This window comes from Xenopus laevis, chromosome 7S (genome assembly GCF_017654675.1).
Source record: "Xenopus laevis strain J_2021 chromosome 7S, Xenopus_laevis_v10.1, whole genome shotgun sequence".
Taxonomy (NCBI): Eukaryota; Metazoa; Chordata; class Amphibia; order Anura; family Pipidae; genus Xenopus; species Xenopus laevis.
This window is the reverse complement of record NC_054384.1, coordinates 5,237,039-5,255,578: the sequence shown is the minus strand read 5'-3', so window position 1 is coordinate 5,255,578 and position 18,540 is coordinate 5,237,039. Positions and strand designations below refer to the sequence as shown.

General features: G+C 34.6%; 2 protein-coding genes across 2 annotated transcripts; both read left to right on the top strand.

Annotated features, from left to right (window-relative positions):
- The first annotated feature begins 8,371 nt into the window (after positions 1–8,371).
- On the top strand, positions 8,372–9,375 carry LOC108697166 (olfactory receptor 1019). The gene has a single exon (XM_018227091.2). It carries the CDS (start codon positions 8,443–8,445, stop codon positions 9,373–9,375), a length of 933 nt encoding a protein of 310 aa, XP_018082580.1. The 5' UTR covers positions 8,372–8,442.
- Positions 9,376–13,902: 4,527 nt separating this feature from the next.
- On the top strand, positions 13,903–14,874 carry LOC108697164 (olfactory receptor 8H1). The gene has a single exon (XM_018227090.2). It carries the CDS (start codon positions 13,921–13,923, stop codon positions 14,872–14,874), a length of 954 nt encoding a protein of 317 aa, XP_018082579.1. The 5' UTR covers positions 13,903–13,920.
- Positions 14,875–18,540: the final 3,666 nt, after the last annotated feature.

The window sequence follows — 18,540 nt, the reverse complement described above, 5'->3', positions numbered from 1 at the left end:
ATAATTCCAGTCAAAAAAAATCTGATCTGAACTCGAAAGTCCTCATCACACTATTTTGTTAAAATAAAATTATATAGTTAAACTGGTCTGATTCAAAGCCACCAGTGCCAAATATTTTAGGAATTTTCCAAAGACCCTCTGGGCCAAGGAGGCAGTCACATAGTTTAAAGACCATTGTCCTAGGTCTAGGGTTCCCAACCTTTTTTTTTAGAATCAGTTTGGTAGTACTTCTGGTTTTTATGCAACCAAAACTTACCTCCAAAATTTGACAAAATCTAAAGTAAGACAGGCACAGGGTACAGAGGAGCATGCAGTTTTATTTAGATCAATTACGAATAAAATGGAACAAAATACACCTTCTAAAATTGCCCAATGCACATCAATTTAGCACACCATGATATATGCAAAAGATTTATGTGCTTAAAACATGTATAAAGCAATACATCCATATTAAAAACAATAGCATGTATATGCCACCACTGTTAACAGTGCAAATTAACAATTATGGGGTAAATTTATCAAAGAGGTAAGTTCCGCCACTAGAGTGAAATTCCGCAGCTCTCAATTCATTTCTATGGGATTTTGAAAGGCCTATTTATCAATGGGTGAAAGTGAAAGTTCACCCTTTGATAAATACGCCTTTAAAAATCCCATAGAAATGAATGGGGAGTGGCGGAATTTCACTCTAGTGGAACTTCACTATTAACTTCACTCTTTGATAAATATACCCCTATATGTTAATGGAGACACATTATGCAAACATTGAGGAACCCCAATATTTTGTAAAAACTCCTTTTTCAAGGGATTTCTAGTGTGATAGCAGTTAGGGATGTCACTTCCACTATGTCATTTAGGCTGACATCAGGGTCATTATTTAATTTTTAGCTGACCGAAATGGGTTCTTGCAGTATTTTCACCTGTTTTTGTATTAAATAGGCAGGAGCCATTTTTCCCCCAATGTTCTCATCAGAGATGAGATGTGAGAGTTCTTGTTTTTTCTTACTCCAAAGTTAGTTGACCAATGAATGGTCAATCAGCCCTACAACGATTTTACTAAGAAGATGAGTAGAGCAACCATCAATGTCCAATAGTATACAGGTATGGGACCAGTTATCCAGAATGCTCGGGACCTGAGCTTTTCCAGAACATGTATCTTTCTTTAATTTGGATCGTCATAACTTATGTCTACTAGAAAATCATGTAAACATTAAAAAAAACTAAAGAAATGACTAACTACAAAGCATGGAAAAAAGCAAAAATGCAGTTCAGGTCAGACAAAAGGTTCTGGATAATAGTTATTCAATTCCCCATTTACCATTCTTCGCTTTGCTCAAAAATTGTGAAAAAAACTGAAGTCAATGGTGACCTTTTCCAAGCCATGCATTTTTCCATTCCATTGGAGTCTGTGGGCATTTTTTCATATGACAAAAAATGTTACCCATTATTAGTCACTTTTCAATTTCATAAGCAAATTAGGGTTTGGATTCGGTTCAGGATTTAGCCAAATCTTTCATGAAGGATTCAGGATTGGGGCCATTCCCAAAATAGTGGATTTGGTGCATCCCTACTATATGGCAAATAGCCACATTTACCATTGCCAGGTGTAGAACATTAATCGGCAGATTTATCAAAGGTCGAATTTCAAATTTATGTGATTTGTTTTTGTGAACATCTAAAATTCAATCAAATTTGAATGATCCAAAAATTTTGTATTGAACTGAATAAAAACGAAACTCGAAAAAACTAGAATGTCAGGAAGGCTGTTGATATATTCAAATGGGTCAATGGACCTCTGCCATTGACTTGTAAATGAATTCAGTAGGTTTTAGGTGGCAAATATTCAAATTAGAACTGTTTACATTCAAACTGGGGGAGTAAAATTCAAATGTGTCTATTTTGACACCAAAAAAAAAATCAAAAATTTGAATTTGAATTTACTTTGCCCTTATGAGGTGCAAAATCCTTCAAAAGGCAATCAATATAGTTTATTTATAGTCAGAGTCAAATGGCCAGATTCAATTCAGTAAAAGAAAGATTTATTATAAAAACTCATGGGCAAAATTCAATTTGAGATGGACTTCAATTCAGAAAAACCCATCTCACAGTGTGAAAACTCTATTTAAGTCAATGGGAAAAACTGGTACTGAATTTGGAGAAAAGTTTTTTCTCATCTTTTTTTCACTTGATAAACCCGTGAGATAATTTTTTTTGCTGGATTGAATCTGGGCCAAAGTGAGAAAAAGAATCAAGATGTATTGTACATACTACCATGGTTAAAGTATTTAAAAAAATGTGTGGTTAGTTTCCTTTACTGGAAATTGTGTAGCCAAAAGCCTCACAAAAGCCTGTAAAAGCATGTCCATAGATGTTAGCTATAAAGATGCTGCATTATTTCATAGTTACATAGTAGGTTGAAAAAAGACCCACATCTATCAAGTTCAACCTTCTTAGTCTATATATATAACCTACCTAACTGCTAGTTGATCCAGAGGAAAGCAAAAAAAACATTTGAAATCTCTCCAATTTGCCTCAGAGGGGGAAAAAAATCCTTGACTCCAAGGGCCAGATTCACTAAAGGCGAAATGTCGCCAGCGCCAGCTTCGCACACATCACTGCACTTTCCCAGGTGCAAATGCTCTACGACTATTCCAATTCACTAACATGCAAAGTTATGTCCTAGGCGCCGAACGCTTGCAACTTTTACGCAGTGCGAGCATTTCATAGCGAAGATGCGCTGGTGTTTGTGCCTAGCAAAAATTCACTAGTGATTTTGCGCTTAGGTCAATTTGCATAGGGCGGGTAATGTAAAGTTGTATAGACGTCTTTGTTATAAATGTTGGTGCAAATGCTTGAAGTTACCACTTTTTTATTACACATGTCCAGGGAACCTTAAGGGATACTGTCATGGGAAAAAAAATCAAGTCACATGACTTGGGGCAGCTGGGAAATTGACAAAATGTCTAGCTCCATGTCAGATTTGAAAATCGAACATAAAAAAATCTGTTTGCTCTTTTGAGAAATGGATTTCAGTGCAGAATTCTGCTGGAGCAGCACTATTAACTGATGTGTTTTGAAAAAAACATGTTTTCCCGTGACAGTATCCCTTTAGTAAAGACAAGAGAGTTAATATAATGCCCTACACATGAGCCCACTGTAAAATGAATGCTCCACATGTCATGAAATGTCTGGAGAAAAGCAGTTACCCAAAAAAAGTTCAAGTCAAGACTTTTGCAGGGAATCCCACTTAAAAAAAGTAAAAGTCGACCATGTTTTCTGAAATTTGATAAATTTTTGGCACACAGGATATGATGTAAGAGACAGAAGATTGAGGGAGATCTCGCTTCTTTTTAGCACTTCCCCTGGTCTGAGGTGGCAAAGTCAAATCTGGTGAAAGAGGTAACGCTCAGTAAAATCCGCACTTTGTGGAGTAATGACCGTTCGCCAGAGCAAAAAGTCGTCTGGCGATAGAGTGTGAACGAATGCTAGCGATGGTCTCTTTCGCTAGTGAATCGGCACCTGCGCCTGTTAGTGAATCGACGATGTGGCAACGCTGGAGAATTGTCGCTAGCGTTAGCCACTTTGTCCTTTAGTGAATTTGACCCCAAGATGCAATCGGACCAAACCCTGGATCAACTTGTACTATGAGCTATTTTCCATAACCCTGTATTCCCTCCCTTGCTAAAAAGTCATTACAGTTTTATTTCAGTCATTTAATTATATAAGTATATTTAGAAAATGAGTATTCTCTGAAGAATTCCCTTTGCTACACTGATTATATAAACTGGGTTTCTAAACAGACTGGTAGTCTCTGTGCCACTGCATGGAAGAACCTTCAGCTCCTCAGACTGAGCAAAGAAAAGACTTGTGTATTTGCATAATAAAAGCACCCGGCTTTGCTTTATAGGAGTCTTGCAAGGTTAGAATTGTGGTAAGTAATTGGAGGGCAGAGTTGGTTCATACAAAAGGGGTTGGCCAAAATTACTACTCCTGGAAAGTAAAAAAGGTAGGACTGATTTAGAAATAGATGATTCTGACCATTTTATGCAAAAGAATATTATAATTTAAAAAAATAAAGAAATGTAGAAATTGTATTCTTTTTTAAGTTCTGTGATTCTTGCTATTTTTACAAATTACAGCCATATTCTTAAAGGGGTTCTAAAGGCAAAAAATAATAGACAATTTTAGGTTATTTACTTAAAAGTAGAGATATTTCCAATATACCTTTTTTCTTAGAAATGTGTACTGTTGTTATTAAAAAAAAATCTAATCAGTTGCTGTTGATTTTTCCCTTCTTTGACTACTGGGATTAAGGTTAGCCTTAATGAGGAGCAAACACATAAAAGCACATAAAAGTCAGAGAAGACGGAATTTTAATATCTTTATTTTGAAGTGTAAAACCTCAAAACCATTTTTAATTTTTTGTCTTTAGAGCTCCTTCGACAATATGGCTATATTTTGTAAAAATTATGAAGAATCACAGAACTTAAAAAAGAATAGAATTCCATTGTTCAATGGTTTATTTTATATAATATACATTTGCAATATGTGTGCGTTTTAATGCTATGCTGTATGTAATCAAATAATTAGTTAAATTGGGTCAAGTTACCAAAAGTTATTAAAAATGTAATGACTAACTAAAGCAGGACCTTGAACTATCAATCAACTAAAAGTCAGTATGGATGAAATAAAGCAAAAACAGATGCCTGGAAGCTAGATATATCATATTTATCTCCTTAGTAAAGCGACTCATTTAACTCATGAAGGCAAACTCTTTTTCTCCAAAAGCAACAGAATGGGTTTTTGTATTGACTCTAAGAGGCCCATTTTTCCAACATTCGGATTTAGAATTTTCTCATAAATAGGAATTAAAATTATTGTTTTAATTAATCTCTAAATCTTTAAAAATGAGAGATTCAAAGTCAAATGAGTCAAGGTCACATAGAAGTCAATGGGAGCTGTGTTGATCCTATTGAACTTTTCTGTACCATTCAGACATTTAGGGGCAGATTTATCAAAGGTCGAATGTTAGAGTTTTCGAATAATATCTTACTCGAATAGCTAAAACTCGAATAAATAATACCAACCCGAAAACTCTAATCAAATTTGAATCAAATTAGACTAAACTCAAATGGAGTTTTTTCTTCCAAAAAAACTTGAATGTCAGGAAGGCTATTAGCTGGACCTCTGCCATTGACTTCTACATGAACTCGGCAGGTTTTAGGTGGTGAATAGTTGAATTCAAATTCTTCCCAGTATCCTGGTAATATAAATCTCGAATTTGAATGAGAATCGAGTTTGGATTATTTTTAACTCAAAACTGTGAGTTTTGACCAAAAATCCTACTACAAAATTCAAATTCAAATTTCCAATTCCAACCTTAATAAACCTGCCCCTTAGAGGTTTTTGGATTTTTGTTAATAATTGTTTGAAAAACTCGAATATTTCGAGGTTTTACTTGTATTTTTTAGCATATACAATAGTTCAGTATTTTTTTCTGGTCATATTTTTTATCAGATCTTTTATTCATGGCATTGGTCGGTCGTGCTTTCAAAAAACTCTACTACCACTAAAATTTGAACTTTAACAAATGGGCCCATTTTGCTGGTTTTACAGCTGGTGGCAAAGTAAGCAACAGACAGGCAATGTCCAGTACAGTTTATAGTCCAATTTACAGTTTACAAAGAAAATGTGAATAATGGGGTTCTCATTTGGAGCAGAAATAACTCAGGGCTCCTTTCTCATTTGAATACCAGGTCTAAAAACTAAATTGACTGCACACAGTCAAACTGTAGGTCTTGTAAATGTTGCAAAGAGATTTGGAGGCCCATTTATCAAAGTCCAAATTTATCTCATTATTTTCTGAAAAATACTCCGACCAAACCCGCACAGGTTTTTCCCCCTATTTATCAATACATTTTCCTAACAATTTCCTGTGCAGGTAAAAAAAAATTGTGAGAAAAGAAATTGTACACATTTTTTAGATTTTCCACCTGAAAACTCAGGTTTTTGTGATTTTTTCCCGTAAACCACAAAATTTTTGGATTATTGCACGAAACCCAGCGCAGCTCATGATATCTTTGGGACTTCTCCCATTGACCTATATGCAACCTCAGCAGGTCTGACATGCCGGATTTTCGGATTCAGACTTTTTCCATCCTTGGGGTATAATAAATCCCAAAAAAAAAAAAAAATTCCACTAAATATTTGTATTTTATTGTAAAAAAAAAAAACACAATTTTTTTAGGTTTTTGGCATTCAGACTTTAATAAATAACCCCCTTGATGTATAAATAAAAATGATGGTTCTGCATTAAATGTGGAGTAAAACCAGCACAAATGGAGTGAAAGCTCTGCGACCTCTGTGTTTCTCAGTTACTCCTTATTTGTCGATGATCTAGTAACATGCATATTTGCCAAGCAGCTACACATGCTGAATATTTGCTATTGTTTTCTAAATTTATGAAAAGTATTATGTTTTGTTGATCTTGACATCAAACCCAAGTAAATGATGACAGTAAATTCAGATACATATTGATTTTATTCACACAAAAAATGCTAAAATACTAAAAGTGCTACAGGCACAAACAAAACTAAAATCCCTATTACAAAAAAAATGAGGTGTTAGTACCACAAAATATGTAAGCTCACGTGCCACATCAAAGCCCCTCATTATACGTGAGTCCTACACTATGGGGGCAGATTAATAAAAGGTTGAATTTCAAATTGATATGAATTTTATTTTACTCTAATAAATTTGAATGTACTCATGGAAGGTTATTTATGAAAAAATGTGAACGTCTAAAATCCAACTGAATGGGAGCGACCTGAAAATCAAATCGAATTTTCTTCTGAAAAAAACTCGAATGTCAGGAAGGCTATTAAGATCTTTAAATGGGTCAACGAACCTCTGCCATTGACTTTTTAATGAATTTAATGAATTCGGCAGGTTTTAGGAGGTGAATATTCAAATTAAAACTGTTTCCATGGTTGAGGTGTGATAAATCTCACATTCAAATATACATTCAAGTTGGTGCTTTTAAATTTGAATTTGTGAGTTTTGACGCAAAAACAATTAGAGAATTCGAATTTACCATTCGAACCTTAATAAATCTACCCCTATTTGTGAGCATTCTACGTTTGTAGTGCATTTAAAATCAAGGCCCAGAGCAACCAGTGAATTAAGACCATTGTGCACTCACCCTTCACTCAGGAGCTCCAATGTGAAAGAACGGAGCTTTAAAGTAGAACTCCACAGGCAATTTTACCTGCGATACCTTCCATTCCGACAAGCTAAGATGATGCGGTGAATCTAAGGTAAGTAATAGGAATGTCGGACGTTGACGCTGGGTGCATCCGACAGTTGAATGCTGCATGTTGCGAATTCATCTGACAGTCGTTTCGTGTCGGATGCACCCAGCGTCTAACATTCCTAATACTTACCTTAGATTCGGCTCATCCAACATGACACCTGCAATATGTCTCAGTGTGTTGGAACGGATGGTATCACATTGAAAGTTGCCCGTGGAGTTCTACCCTTAAGCCCCAGCCAGCTATCATACACCTGTGAAGCCAACAGACACCTGTGACTAGTAATGGCCAATTTTTTTTCGCCAGAGTATTTGAAGTCCAGCACCACAAATGTTGCCTTGATTTGGAACACAAAATGCCTTGATTTGGAACACTTGTCAGGATTTTCCCACTTTCGCAAATTTTTCAGCAACCAAAACATGACAAATTCGCTCATCACTACCTGTGGCTAATTCCATTCCTCCATTATAGATAGATAGTGGAGGAATTATTCACAGGTGTATGTTTTAAATGCACTACAAGCTTAGAATGCTCACAGATAGTGTAGGACTTGCGTCCAATAAGGGACCATGATGTGGCACGTGAGCTTACATATTTTGGCCAAAGTGTGGTATTAACATCTAATTTTTTGTAATAATTGTTTTTCAAGGAAAACCATGCACTGGCAATTTTTCTCTTTGTGTATGAATATTGGCTCTTTATCGTTTATAGCAGCCGGTCAGCTCCAGATTGTGGGTTAGACCGCACGCTGGTGATTTTTTTTCTGTGTTTTAAAAACGAAATCCCTGATCGTTATTTTTCGGAATTTTGAAAAGGTATCATTTATATATGTAATCATATATACGAACAAATTTTGATGCCGGCATCAATTCACAGGCATCAAAATCGATGCCGATGACAATTGGGGACGTGCATTAAAGTCAATGGGCGTGCGTTTAATTGTCACTGGCATCGGAATTGTCTCTGGCGGTGGAAATGTCGCCTGAGAAAAGTGGAAATTCACCACAAATTCGTGCCTGGCGAATTAATTCTCCCATCAATACTGGCATCCATATGGGGAAGGTATTGCATTAATAAGATACAGTATATATTTCAGCTATAATTTGCTCTTATACACAAGAAGGAAGACTTGAAAATGGCCTCAGGAACTAAAGAAAACGTTTCCGGATTCATTATCCAAGGGTTCTCTGATACTCCCAGGTTTCAAATCTCTTTTTTTGTTCTATTCCTTGGAATCTATCTCATCATTCTGCTGGGAAATCTCATAATATTCTTAGTCATTTCATGGAATCCTCACTTACACACCCCCATGTACATATTCTTGCAGATCCTTTCATTCATAGATATTTCTTTCACCTCAACTACTTTACCAAATTTTCTACATATTCTTCTCACACAACAAAATAACATTTCATTCTTGGGGTGTATGACTCAAATGTATGTTTTTGCATCCGTGGCTTCCAGTGAATATTTTCTCCTGACGGCCATGTCATATGATCGTTATGTTGCCATCTGTGATCCCCTTCATTACATTACCCGAATGAGCCAGAAACATTGTGTTTGGCTTATAACTGCCACATTCACTGCTGGGTTTGTTCAACCGGTCAGCCTTGTTGTCCTTATATCTAAACTGTCATATTGTGCTTCCCATCTTATTAACCATTTTTTCTGTGATGTCACACCATTGCTAACACTTTCCTGCAGCAGCACTTTTATTGTGGAACTTTTCATTTATATTGAAGGGACATTTCTTACTTTCAATTCCTTCCTCCTTACTCTGATCTCATACATATTTATCATCTCTGCTATCCTGAAAATACAAACTTTAAAGGGGCGACAAAAAGCCTTTTCTACCTGTGCTTCTCACCTGACCTGTGTGATAATCCTTTATGGGACAGTACTTTGCTTGTACATGAGACCCACCACAAGTTATTCTCTAAAAAGGGACAAGCATTTCTCTCTGTTGTACATTATCCTGGGCCCTGTGCTGAATCCTCTAATTTACACACTAAAAAATACAGAATTTCAATCTTCTTTTACTAAAGTAAGGCAAAGATTAGGGATGTAGCGAACTGCCGATTTGGTGTTCGCGAACGCCGTTCGCGAACACCGGCAAAAAATGCGAACGTTCGCGAACAGTTCGCGAACTTCGAACACCCGCTAAAATCTTTCGATTCGAACGTTCGAAGGATTTTTCATTCGAATCGAACGTTCGAAGGATTTTAATCGTTCGAACGAATGGAAATCGTTCGAACGAATGGAAATCGTTCGATTTTTGCGGTCGAATGGTCGAATGGTCGAACGATTTGTATTCGAATTGAACGCGAACTCAAAATGCGAACGTTCCCAAACGTTCGCGAACATTAGGCGGACGTGAACGTTCGAAGTTCTAGCAAAGATTATTAATCTTGATTTTTTTAAGTAATTTAGCTAATGCAAGCCAATAAAACCTCATTCTGAGTACAGGTATGGGATCCATTATCCAGAAATACGTTATCCAAAAAGTTCCAAATTACGGGAAGGCCGTCTCCCATAAACTACATTTTATCCAAATAATCCAAATTAAAAAATTTTAAAAATTATTTCTTTTTTCTATGTAATAATAAAACAGTAGCCTGTACTTGATCCCAACTAAGATATAATTAATCTCTATTGGAAGCAAAACCAGCCTATTGGGTTTAATTCATGTTTATATGATTTTCTAGTACACTAAGGGGCCCATTCACCAAGCTCGAGTGAAGGATTCGAAGTAAAAAAACTTCGAATTTCGAAGTGTTTTTTGGGCTACTTCGACCATCGAATTGGCTACTTCGACCTTCGACTACGACTTCGACTTTGAATCAAACGATTCGAACTAAAAATCGTTCGACTATTCGACCATTCGATAGTCGAAGTACTGTCTCTTTAAGAAAAAACTTCGACCCCCTAGTTCGCCACCTAAAAGCTACCGAACTCAATGTTAGCCTATGGGGAAGGTCCCCATAGGCTTGCCTAACTTTTTTTGGTCGAAGGATAATCCTTCGATCGTTGGATTAAAATCCTTCGAATCGTTCAATTAGAAGGATTTAATCGTTCGATCGAAGTATTTTGCGCAAAATCCTTCTACTTCGATATTTGAAGTCGTAGGATTTTAATTCCCAGTCGAATATCGAGGGTTAATTAACCCTCGATATTCGACCCTTGGTGAATTTGCCCCTAAAGGTATGAAGATCCAAATTACAGAAGGATCCCTTATTCGGAAAACCCAGGTCCCAAGCATTCTGAATAACCGGTCACATACCGATATTAGTCAAAAGCCCATATTATTGATATAAATTATATAGTCCAAACTGTCAAATTTAAAGCAAATTAAACCTTCTATTCCAAATACTGGGTCAGATTCAATCCAGTGAGAAAAAGTTATCTTATGGTTTATCATGTGAAAAACCCACGGTCATGATTTTCTCCAAATTCAGTTTTCCCATAGACACGATAAATTATTAAATATGTTTGTCTAAATTGATTTGCAAAGTGGTGGGGGGGGTCTCAGAACTTGTTTAGTGGCAGTGTTTACCCAGAATGCGTTGCCCTTTTTAAACATTTCCTGTGTGTTAAGACAGGGTGTCAATAACTATTTCCTTGTTCATGTTAAAGTTTGTGTTTAACAAACCAATGATGGGTTTAACTTGCCCTGGAAAAACTTTTAAACTAAAAATGAATAAGTTAAAATTTACCTTTAAAAGCTATGTAAAGGAGAGGCTGACAAAAAATATTAGAATTTTTCCGTTTTTTCTTTTTTTCTCGAAAGAAGCCTTCCATTGAAATCATTTGATCCTTACCTGGTAAAACCTGGCATGCTGTTTGATTTTTTAAAAAAAAAATTAGCTGAATTTTTATAAATCCCATCTGCCTTGGGGGCAGATTTATCAAGGGTCACATTTTGAATAGAAAAAACTTTGAAATTTGAATCAAAAAATTTATTTAAAAAATCAAAGTTTTTTTTTACAGGTGAATAGGCCATTTCCATTCGTTTCCTCCTCTTTCCTTGATTGAACGTTCATATCTAGCATGAACAATGATCTTTCCTCAACTACAATGTAATTTTACCTTCCCATCAATTACAATGCAATGCCCACCAATGAGAAGCAAAACGGGACACTACTGCCCCAGTGAATGTTTTTGTGAACAAAGTCGAAAGACACATTTTGTAGCAAATAGCATAACAAATTTACAAAAATATTTTTGTTCAGAACATATTCCCTGGAGAGCTTGTTATCATAAGGATTATATATTCCACTAATTACAGTTATTATAAGGCACCAAGTGTATAAGTATTAATAGAAAATGAGCTGATTATTTTGTATTCTTTGAGGAATACCCTAAGTCACACTGGTTATATAAACTGGATTTCTAAAGAAACTGGCAGACTCTGTGCTACTGCATGGAAGAAATTTCTGCTCCTCAGATCAAATCATATTTTGAATAAATCTAACAGACCTGAAGAAGGGAGAAACTGAAGCAGACTGGTGGTGAAATGTAAACTGTATTCATTAATCAGTATTTTTATTTGCTACTCGCAATATTCTCGTTTCCCTTTTGCACAATTCTTTGTTTTAATTAGTGACACTGAAAATGAAACGACAGCTCATCAGTGGAAAGAGGATAAATAGATAAAACAGAATGCTCGGGACCTGGGGTTTTCCGTATAACGGATCTTTCCGTAATTTGGGTCTTCATGCCTTAAGTCTACTAGAAATTAATTTAAACATTAAATAAACCCAATCGGCTGGTTTTGCTTCCATTAAGGATTAATTATATCTTAGTTGGGATCAAGTACAAACTACTGTTTTATTATTACACAGAAAAAATAAATCATTTTTAAAAATTTTGATTATTTGGATAAAATGGGAGACAACCATTCCGTAATTCAGAGCTTTCTGGATATCGGGTTTCCGGATAAGGGATCCTATACCTGTATATATGTATGTACACATACACCCGCATACAATACATTTTATAAATATATTTTGCATTTGTGTGACTGTTAATATTATGGGGTGCATTATCAAGCTATTACTGTAGTTAAAATAGGGTCTAATTATAAAATTATATTAAAAATCTATATACAAAGAGAAAAAAATACATTTACTGCAGATCAAATTCTAAATGAAGGAGGAGGATGAATTACATTTAAAGTAAGGTCAAAATCTGATGTTGCACAGTTTTATATAACATTTATTAATTGCCCAGTAAACTAACACATTTAAATGATATTAATATAAAGGCAGACTTTTTATTCAACAACAATAAAGTGTCTACGGTTGGAAATGAATCCAATAACTACAGCATAATCCACTTTGCTGATTTTATAGTTGATGGCAGAATGCACAGTCTGTTTTTTTTTTCCAATTTACATATGATGTACTGTATGTATAATGTGGTTCCGATCTGGAGCAGAAATAAAAACATAGCACAAATATGTAACAAACTGTTACAAGCACTTGGTTTTATCAACAGAATTTTCCAGATATATACAAAATTGTCATCAAACCATAGGTATAAAGGTCTTTCACTTTCAGGCAGAGCTGGTAACCTGGTTTGTAACCAAAATGTAAGGTAAATAATTAGTGATGGGCGAATTTATTCGCCAGGCGTGAAACCCTCACATCCAAAAAACATACGCCAGCGTCAAAAACTAGACGACGGAGCCGTTTCGTGAATTTTTCAGCAAAGCGAAACGCCCCAAATTCGCCCATCACTATAAATTATTTCAGAAATGTACTATAGAGTGAAAGCTCTGTGAAATTATGCATTTCTCAGTTTCTCTTTAATCCAAGGTTTGTTGGAATTCATTGTTCCACAGCAGCTATAGAGCAGGAGAATGTAAATCTAGAATAGTTATTTTTTTTAATTTTTTTGTAACATTTTTTTTAAATGGCTACAAAAGTAGTCTCATTCTGTAGCTCCAAATTACAACCAGATTTACAACTGTCTGAAACTAAAATACATTTATTCCAATGGTTTGAACATTTTGGATATGTCTAGATTATCGTATGATAATCTGAAAAATTCATGGTGTTCGGGCAATAATCTGAAAATGTTTTCACAATTTTATCAAGTCTTTCCCCGAAATTTTTCAATTTATTTTATTAATAAAATAAGGCAAAATTGTGTACCGGAGTTTGGCAGAAGTTTGTAAATAATAAGAAAAGTTTTACTAAATAACTTATTATGAAATTGTATGGTTGTATCTATATCAAGGGTTGAATATATAACCTCTCTCATCTTATTGTTTTATTTTCATATAGTTACAGATTGTTCACAAATAACAGACTATATTTATTTTTTACAAAATGTCATGGGTTGATTTACTCATATAATACTCTGCATTTGATCTCAGTTCTCACAAAAATGATAAAACTCCTGTCCTAAAGATCTGAGCACAGAACAGATCAATACAAATACTATCAATGGTCAACAGCATATGAAAAGCAAAATTGCAATGATGCAATTCCAATGGGAGTGCTCCTTTTATACATATTCTATATATTTATTTTATATTAATTTTTAGAATTCATATGTTATATTATTTTTATATTAATTTGCTTTCATAAACAACAAGAAGGACTTGAAAATGGCTTCAGAAAGTCCCAAAAATGTTTCGGGATTCATCATCCAAGGGTTCTCTGATACTCCCCAGCTTCATATCTCTCTTTTTGTGCTATTTCTTGGAATCTATCTCATCATTCTGTTGGGAAATCTCATCACATTCTTAGTCATTTCATGGAATCCTCACTTACACACCCCCATGTACATATTCTTGCAGAACCTTTCATTCATAGACATTTCTTCCACCTCAAATATTTTACCTAATTTGCTGCATATTCTTCTCACACAGCAAAATAACATTTCATTCTTGGGGTGTATGACTCAAATGTATATTTTTGTGTCTTTGGCTTCTAGTGAATATTTTCTCCTGACGGCCATGTCATATGATCGTTATGTTGCCATCTGTGATCCCCTTCATTACATTGACCGAATGAGCAGGAAACATTGTGCTTGGCTTATAACTGCCACATTCACTGTTGGTTTTGTTGATTCTGTTGGACATGTTGTCCTTATATCTAAACTGTCATATTGTGCTTCCCATCTTCTTAACCATTTTTTCTGTGATGTTGCACCATTGCTAAAACTGACCTGCAGCAGCACTTTTAGTGTGGAAATTTTATTTTACATTGTAGGCACATTTCTGGTTTTCAATTCCTTCCTCCTTACTCTGACCTCATACATATTTATCATCTCTGCTATCCTGAAAATCCAATCCTCAGAGGGGAGACAAAAAGCATTTTCTACTTGTGCTTCTCACCTGACCTGTGTGATAACCCTTTATGTGACAGTTATTTGTTTGTACATGAGACCCACAAAATGTTATTCCCTGGAAAGAGACAAGTATTTTTCATTGTTGTACATTATCCTGGGCCCTGTGCTAAATCCTCTTATTTACACACTGAAAAACAAAGAATTTCAATCTTCTTTAATTAAAATGAGTAGAAGAATACTATTTAATTTAGTTAACGATTTAAGGTGAACTGAGCTACTGGGCACCTGTTTACAGATAACAAATAATCTCTGTAGCAGACAGTGTTTTGAGTACTAAACCTTTGACTGGGGCATGTATTGTCAAGAGAAAATGGTTTGGTGTCACTGAATGAACTCTTTAATGTGAAAAATAAAACTTTTACTTCATGGTAAAACTAGTCCTATTTGGGCATATAAAATAAATAATATAATAATTTGCTGTAGCCATATTGAACATGTTGAATGTTCAGTAGTGAATGACTTCTTTGGTATGAACACAAAACTTGGGCTGATTTATTATTAATTAATGTTCACGTTGGGTGCTTTGATGTAAAAATTCACAGTTATTGATTTTTTTTTAATACAATCAGGTTTTTTTAACAGTTATTTCTCTTCTCACAATCACGCCATGCATTAAAAAGAATGAAAACATTTTTTAGACAACTGTCATGGGGGAGAAGGAAAAGGTCCAAATCATTTAGATGAAAAATGCAGTCACAATTACTTTCTGATCTGAGTTTAAATCTCAATCTTTTTGATTTATCCATCAAAAATCAATAAAAATTAGTTTTTTCAAAAAAAAAGATTTTGCAGACATATTAAAAAGTAGACTGTAGTGAAGGTTTTTTTGCACAATTTAACAAGATCATGTGGCCTATTTATCAAGCCTCAAATTTTTATGGTCACTTTTTAAAGGGGGGTAAATCAGAATTTTTAGAGGGAAAAACTACATTTTTTTTAAATTTATCATACACCAAAGATGGTAAAAATTTGAATCTGAAAATACTTCAGCTAAACCCTATCAAAGACATGTAAAAGTCAATGCCAGATGGTCCCTTTAACAATTGGAAAATGTTTTTCTCCTTCATGATTGTTGAAAGTTTTTGACTGTTTGATGCTGGTTTTCGTTCTATAATTGAGTTTTTCATTTGATAATCCAAATAATTGATTTTTTCGGGGTGACAATCTGAAAAAGTTGCACAATTCGAATTGCCGCATGATTTTGTCAAGACTTTTCCCACACGGAAAACTCATGGATGGGGGTTTGGTCGAGTTTTTTTTCGCAAAGATTTTTTTGGTCGAATAGGTTCGTTTTCGATCGAATAGGTCTGTATTTGGCCAAATTCGAACCGTACGAATCGAAGGAATAGCTCATTAGATCGAATCCGATTCAAAGTTTTTCCCCAAAAAAACTTACATTTTTCAAAGTCCACTAATTGACTCCATATGGGTTCTAGGAGGTCCCCTAGAATCGAATTTGGTCTATTCCCTAGTCAAAGTACACAAAAAATAGCTCAAAATTTGAATTTTTTTCATTCGAAAATTCACCTCGACTTTTGATAAATCGGCCCCTTAGGCTCTGCACTCCCTCCATCTCATTTAAATCCCTCTTAAGGACTGGAGCCCAAAACTGCCCCCCATACTCCAGATGAGGCCTCACCAGGGACCTATAAAGAGACAGAATTATGTTTTCATCCCTTGAGTTACTGCCCTTTTTTATACAAGACAGAACTTTATTTGCTTTAGTAGCCACAGAATGACACTGCACAGAATTAGACAACTTATTGACAATTTACCCTAAAAACCAGGCAGCAGCTTGAATTAGAAACTGGAAGATCAACAAGGGATTTACACTGTTGATAAAAATAATAATCATTGGATAAAAGTAAAAGAGAAAATGAGCTAATTTTTTATTCTCTAATGAATTCTCTGTGTCACACTGGTTATATAAACTGGGTTCCTAAAAAGACTGGCAGACTCTGTGCCACTGCATCTAAGAACCTTCTGCTCCTCAGACTGAGAAAGATAATTATGAATCTGAATTATAAAAGTCCCTGGCTTTGCTATGTAGGAGCTATGCAGGGCTAGAATTTAGGTGAGTAACTGAGTGTGCAGCAGGTTCATATAAGAGGCTTTTTAGTAAGACTCTTCATTAAAAGTAAAAAATAGATCTGGGTGATTATTCTGGGAAAAATTAACATTATAATTTTAAAAATAAAGAATAGCAGGAATTATATTTTACATTGATCTAACAGAATTTTTTTTTTTTTTTCGGACTTTGATAAATGAGTAACAGTGTGCAGCAGGTTCATACAGGAGGCTTTTTAGTATGACTCTTCATTTTTTCTTTATTTGCGCTGGGTTTCGTGCAATACCCTGAAGTTTTCAGCAGTTGGACAAAAATCTGTGTAATTGGGTGAAAAACCCAAAAAATCCAAAAAAAACAAAAAATTTTTCATCCGAAAAATCATGAAAATCTGATTTTTTTTTTCCGCAAAGCAAATTTTCTGCAAATTGTTATAATAAATAAGCGTAAAAAAACTGAGCGGATTTGATCGAAGTTTGTAGCAGAAAATATTCGGACTTTGATAAATAACCCCCTAAGTCTCCTAAATGAATTTAGAGGGGGTTATTTAACAAAATCCAAAAAGTTCTCACTATTTCTTCAGATTTAGCATTCAAAATCTATGATTTTTCATTAAATTGCCCAGAAGTTACGATTTCCGAAAACCCATTTATTTTTGTAAAGTTCCTTGAATGCAACAGCCTTTTTTTGTAATTTATATATATAGACATTTTATAAATATTTTATATTGTATTAATGATCTATTATATGTTATCATGTCATTAGTCAAAATATGGTTTAATTATAACATATTACAAATCAATAAAATAAAAGATAGAAAAATAACATTAATCATTTTACTTTAGATTAAAGGCTAAATGAAGGAGGATATTAAGCTATTAATGGTCAAAGACTAAGTATGGACAACATAAGGGCAAAATGTAAAGCCTGAAATGCCAAGTAAACTTATTCATTAAAAATAATGCAACTGTATCCATCTACAGGTAAACTCTACTATAGAAATAATAGAATTTCTTAGTCTTAGTAAGTGTATATCAGATTGTTTTACAGCTGATGGCAGAAGTAACAGGGTCAGATTTTCTATTAAATTTACAAAAGATGTATGTATAAGTAGTATCAGATCTACAGACTATAATGAACATCATGTTGCTTCGATTTCCTGCCATTAGTGATGAGCGAATCTGTCCCATTTCGCTTTGCCAAAAAATTCACAAAACTGCGAAAAATTTGCGAAACACATTGAAGTCAATGGGCATTTTTCCACACAACAATTTTACACGTGCAACAATTTTTCTTACTCAAAATGCATTGAAGTGAATAGATGCTTTTTCTTATGGAGACTTTTTTGTCCAAATGCATTAGAGTCAATTGGCGTTTTTTTTCTTATGACAACGTTTTGGTCTTAATGCATTAAGGTCAATGGACATTTTTTATGGAGACTTTTTTTCCTAATGCATTAAACTCAATGGGTGTTTTTTCTTATCGTTGTTTTTTCTCTAAAATTTTTCCACAGTGAATTTTCACCACATTTTCGAGAAATTTTTTTTACACATGGCGAAATTTGGAATTTGATGTAAATTCATGGCTGGTAAATACATTTGCCCTACCTGTCATGAGAACCAGGTTTTATAAACTGAATTTTACAGACATAGCCAAAATTGGATACCCATCACAACAGTCTTTCAGTTGCAGACACCGTTGATAATTTGGTTTTAATGTAGACATGAAATGTAAAGCAACACAAGCAGAAATGTACTGTATAGAAGTAAGCAGTGTGAATCAATATGTTTCTCAGTTTCTCCTGGGGGT

Excerpts from the sequence above, each read along its gene's own strand:
- LOC108697166 (XM_018227091.2), top strand. The coding sequence starts at position 8,443 with ATGGCCTCAGGAACTAAAGAAAACGTTTCCGGATTCATTATCCAAGGG.
- LOC108697164 (XM_018227090.2), top strand. The coding sequence starts at position 13,921 with ATGGCTTCAGAAAGTCCCAAAAATGTTTCGGGATTCATCATCCAAGGG.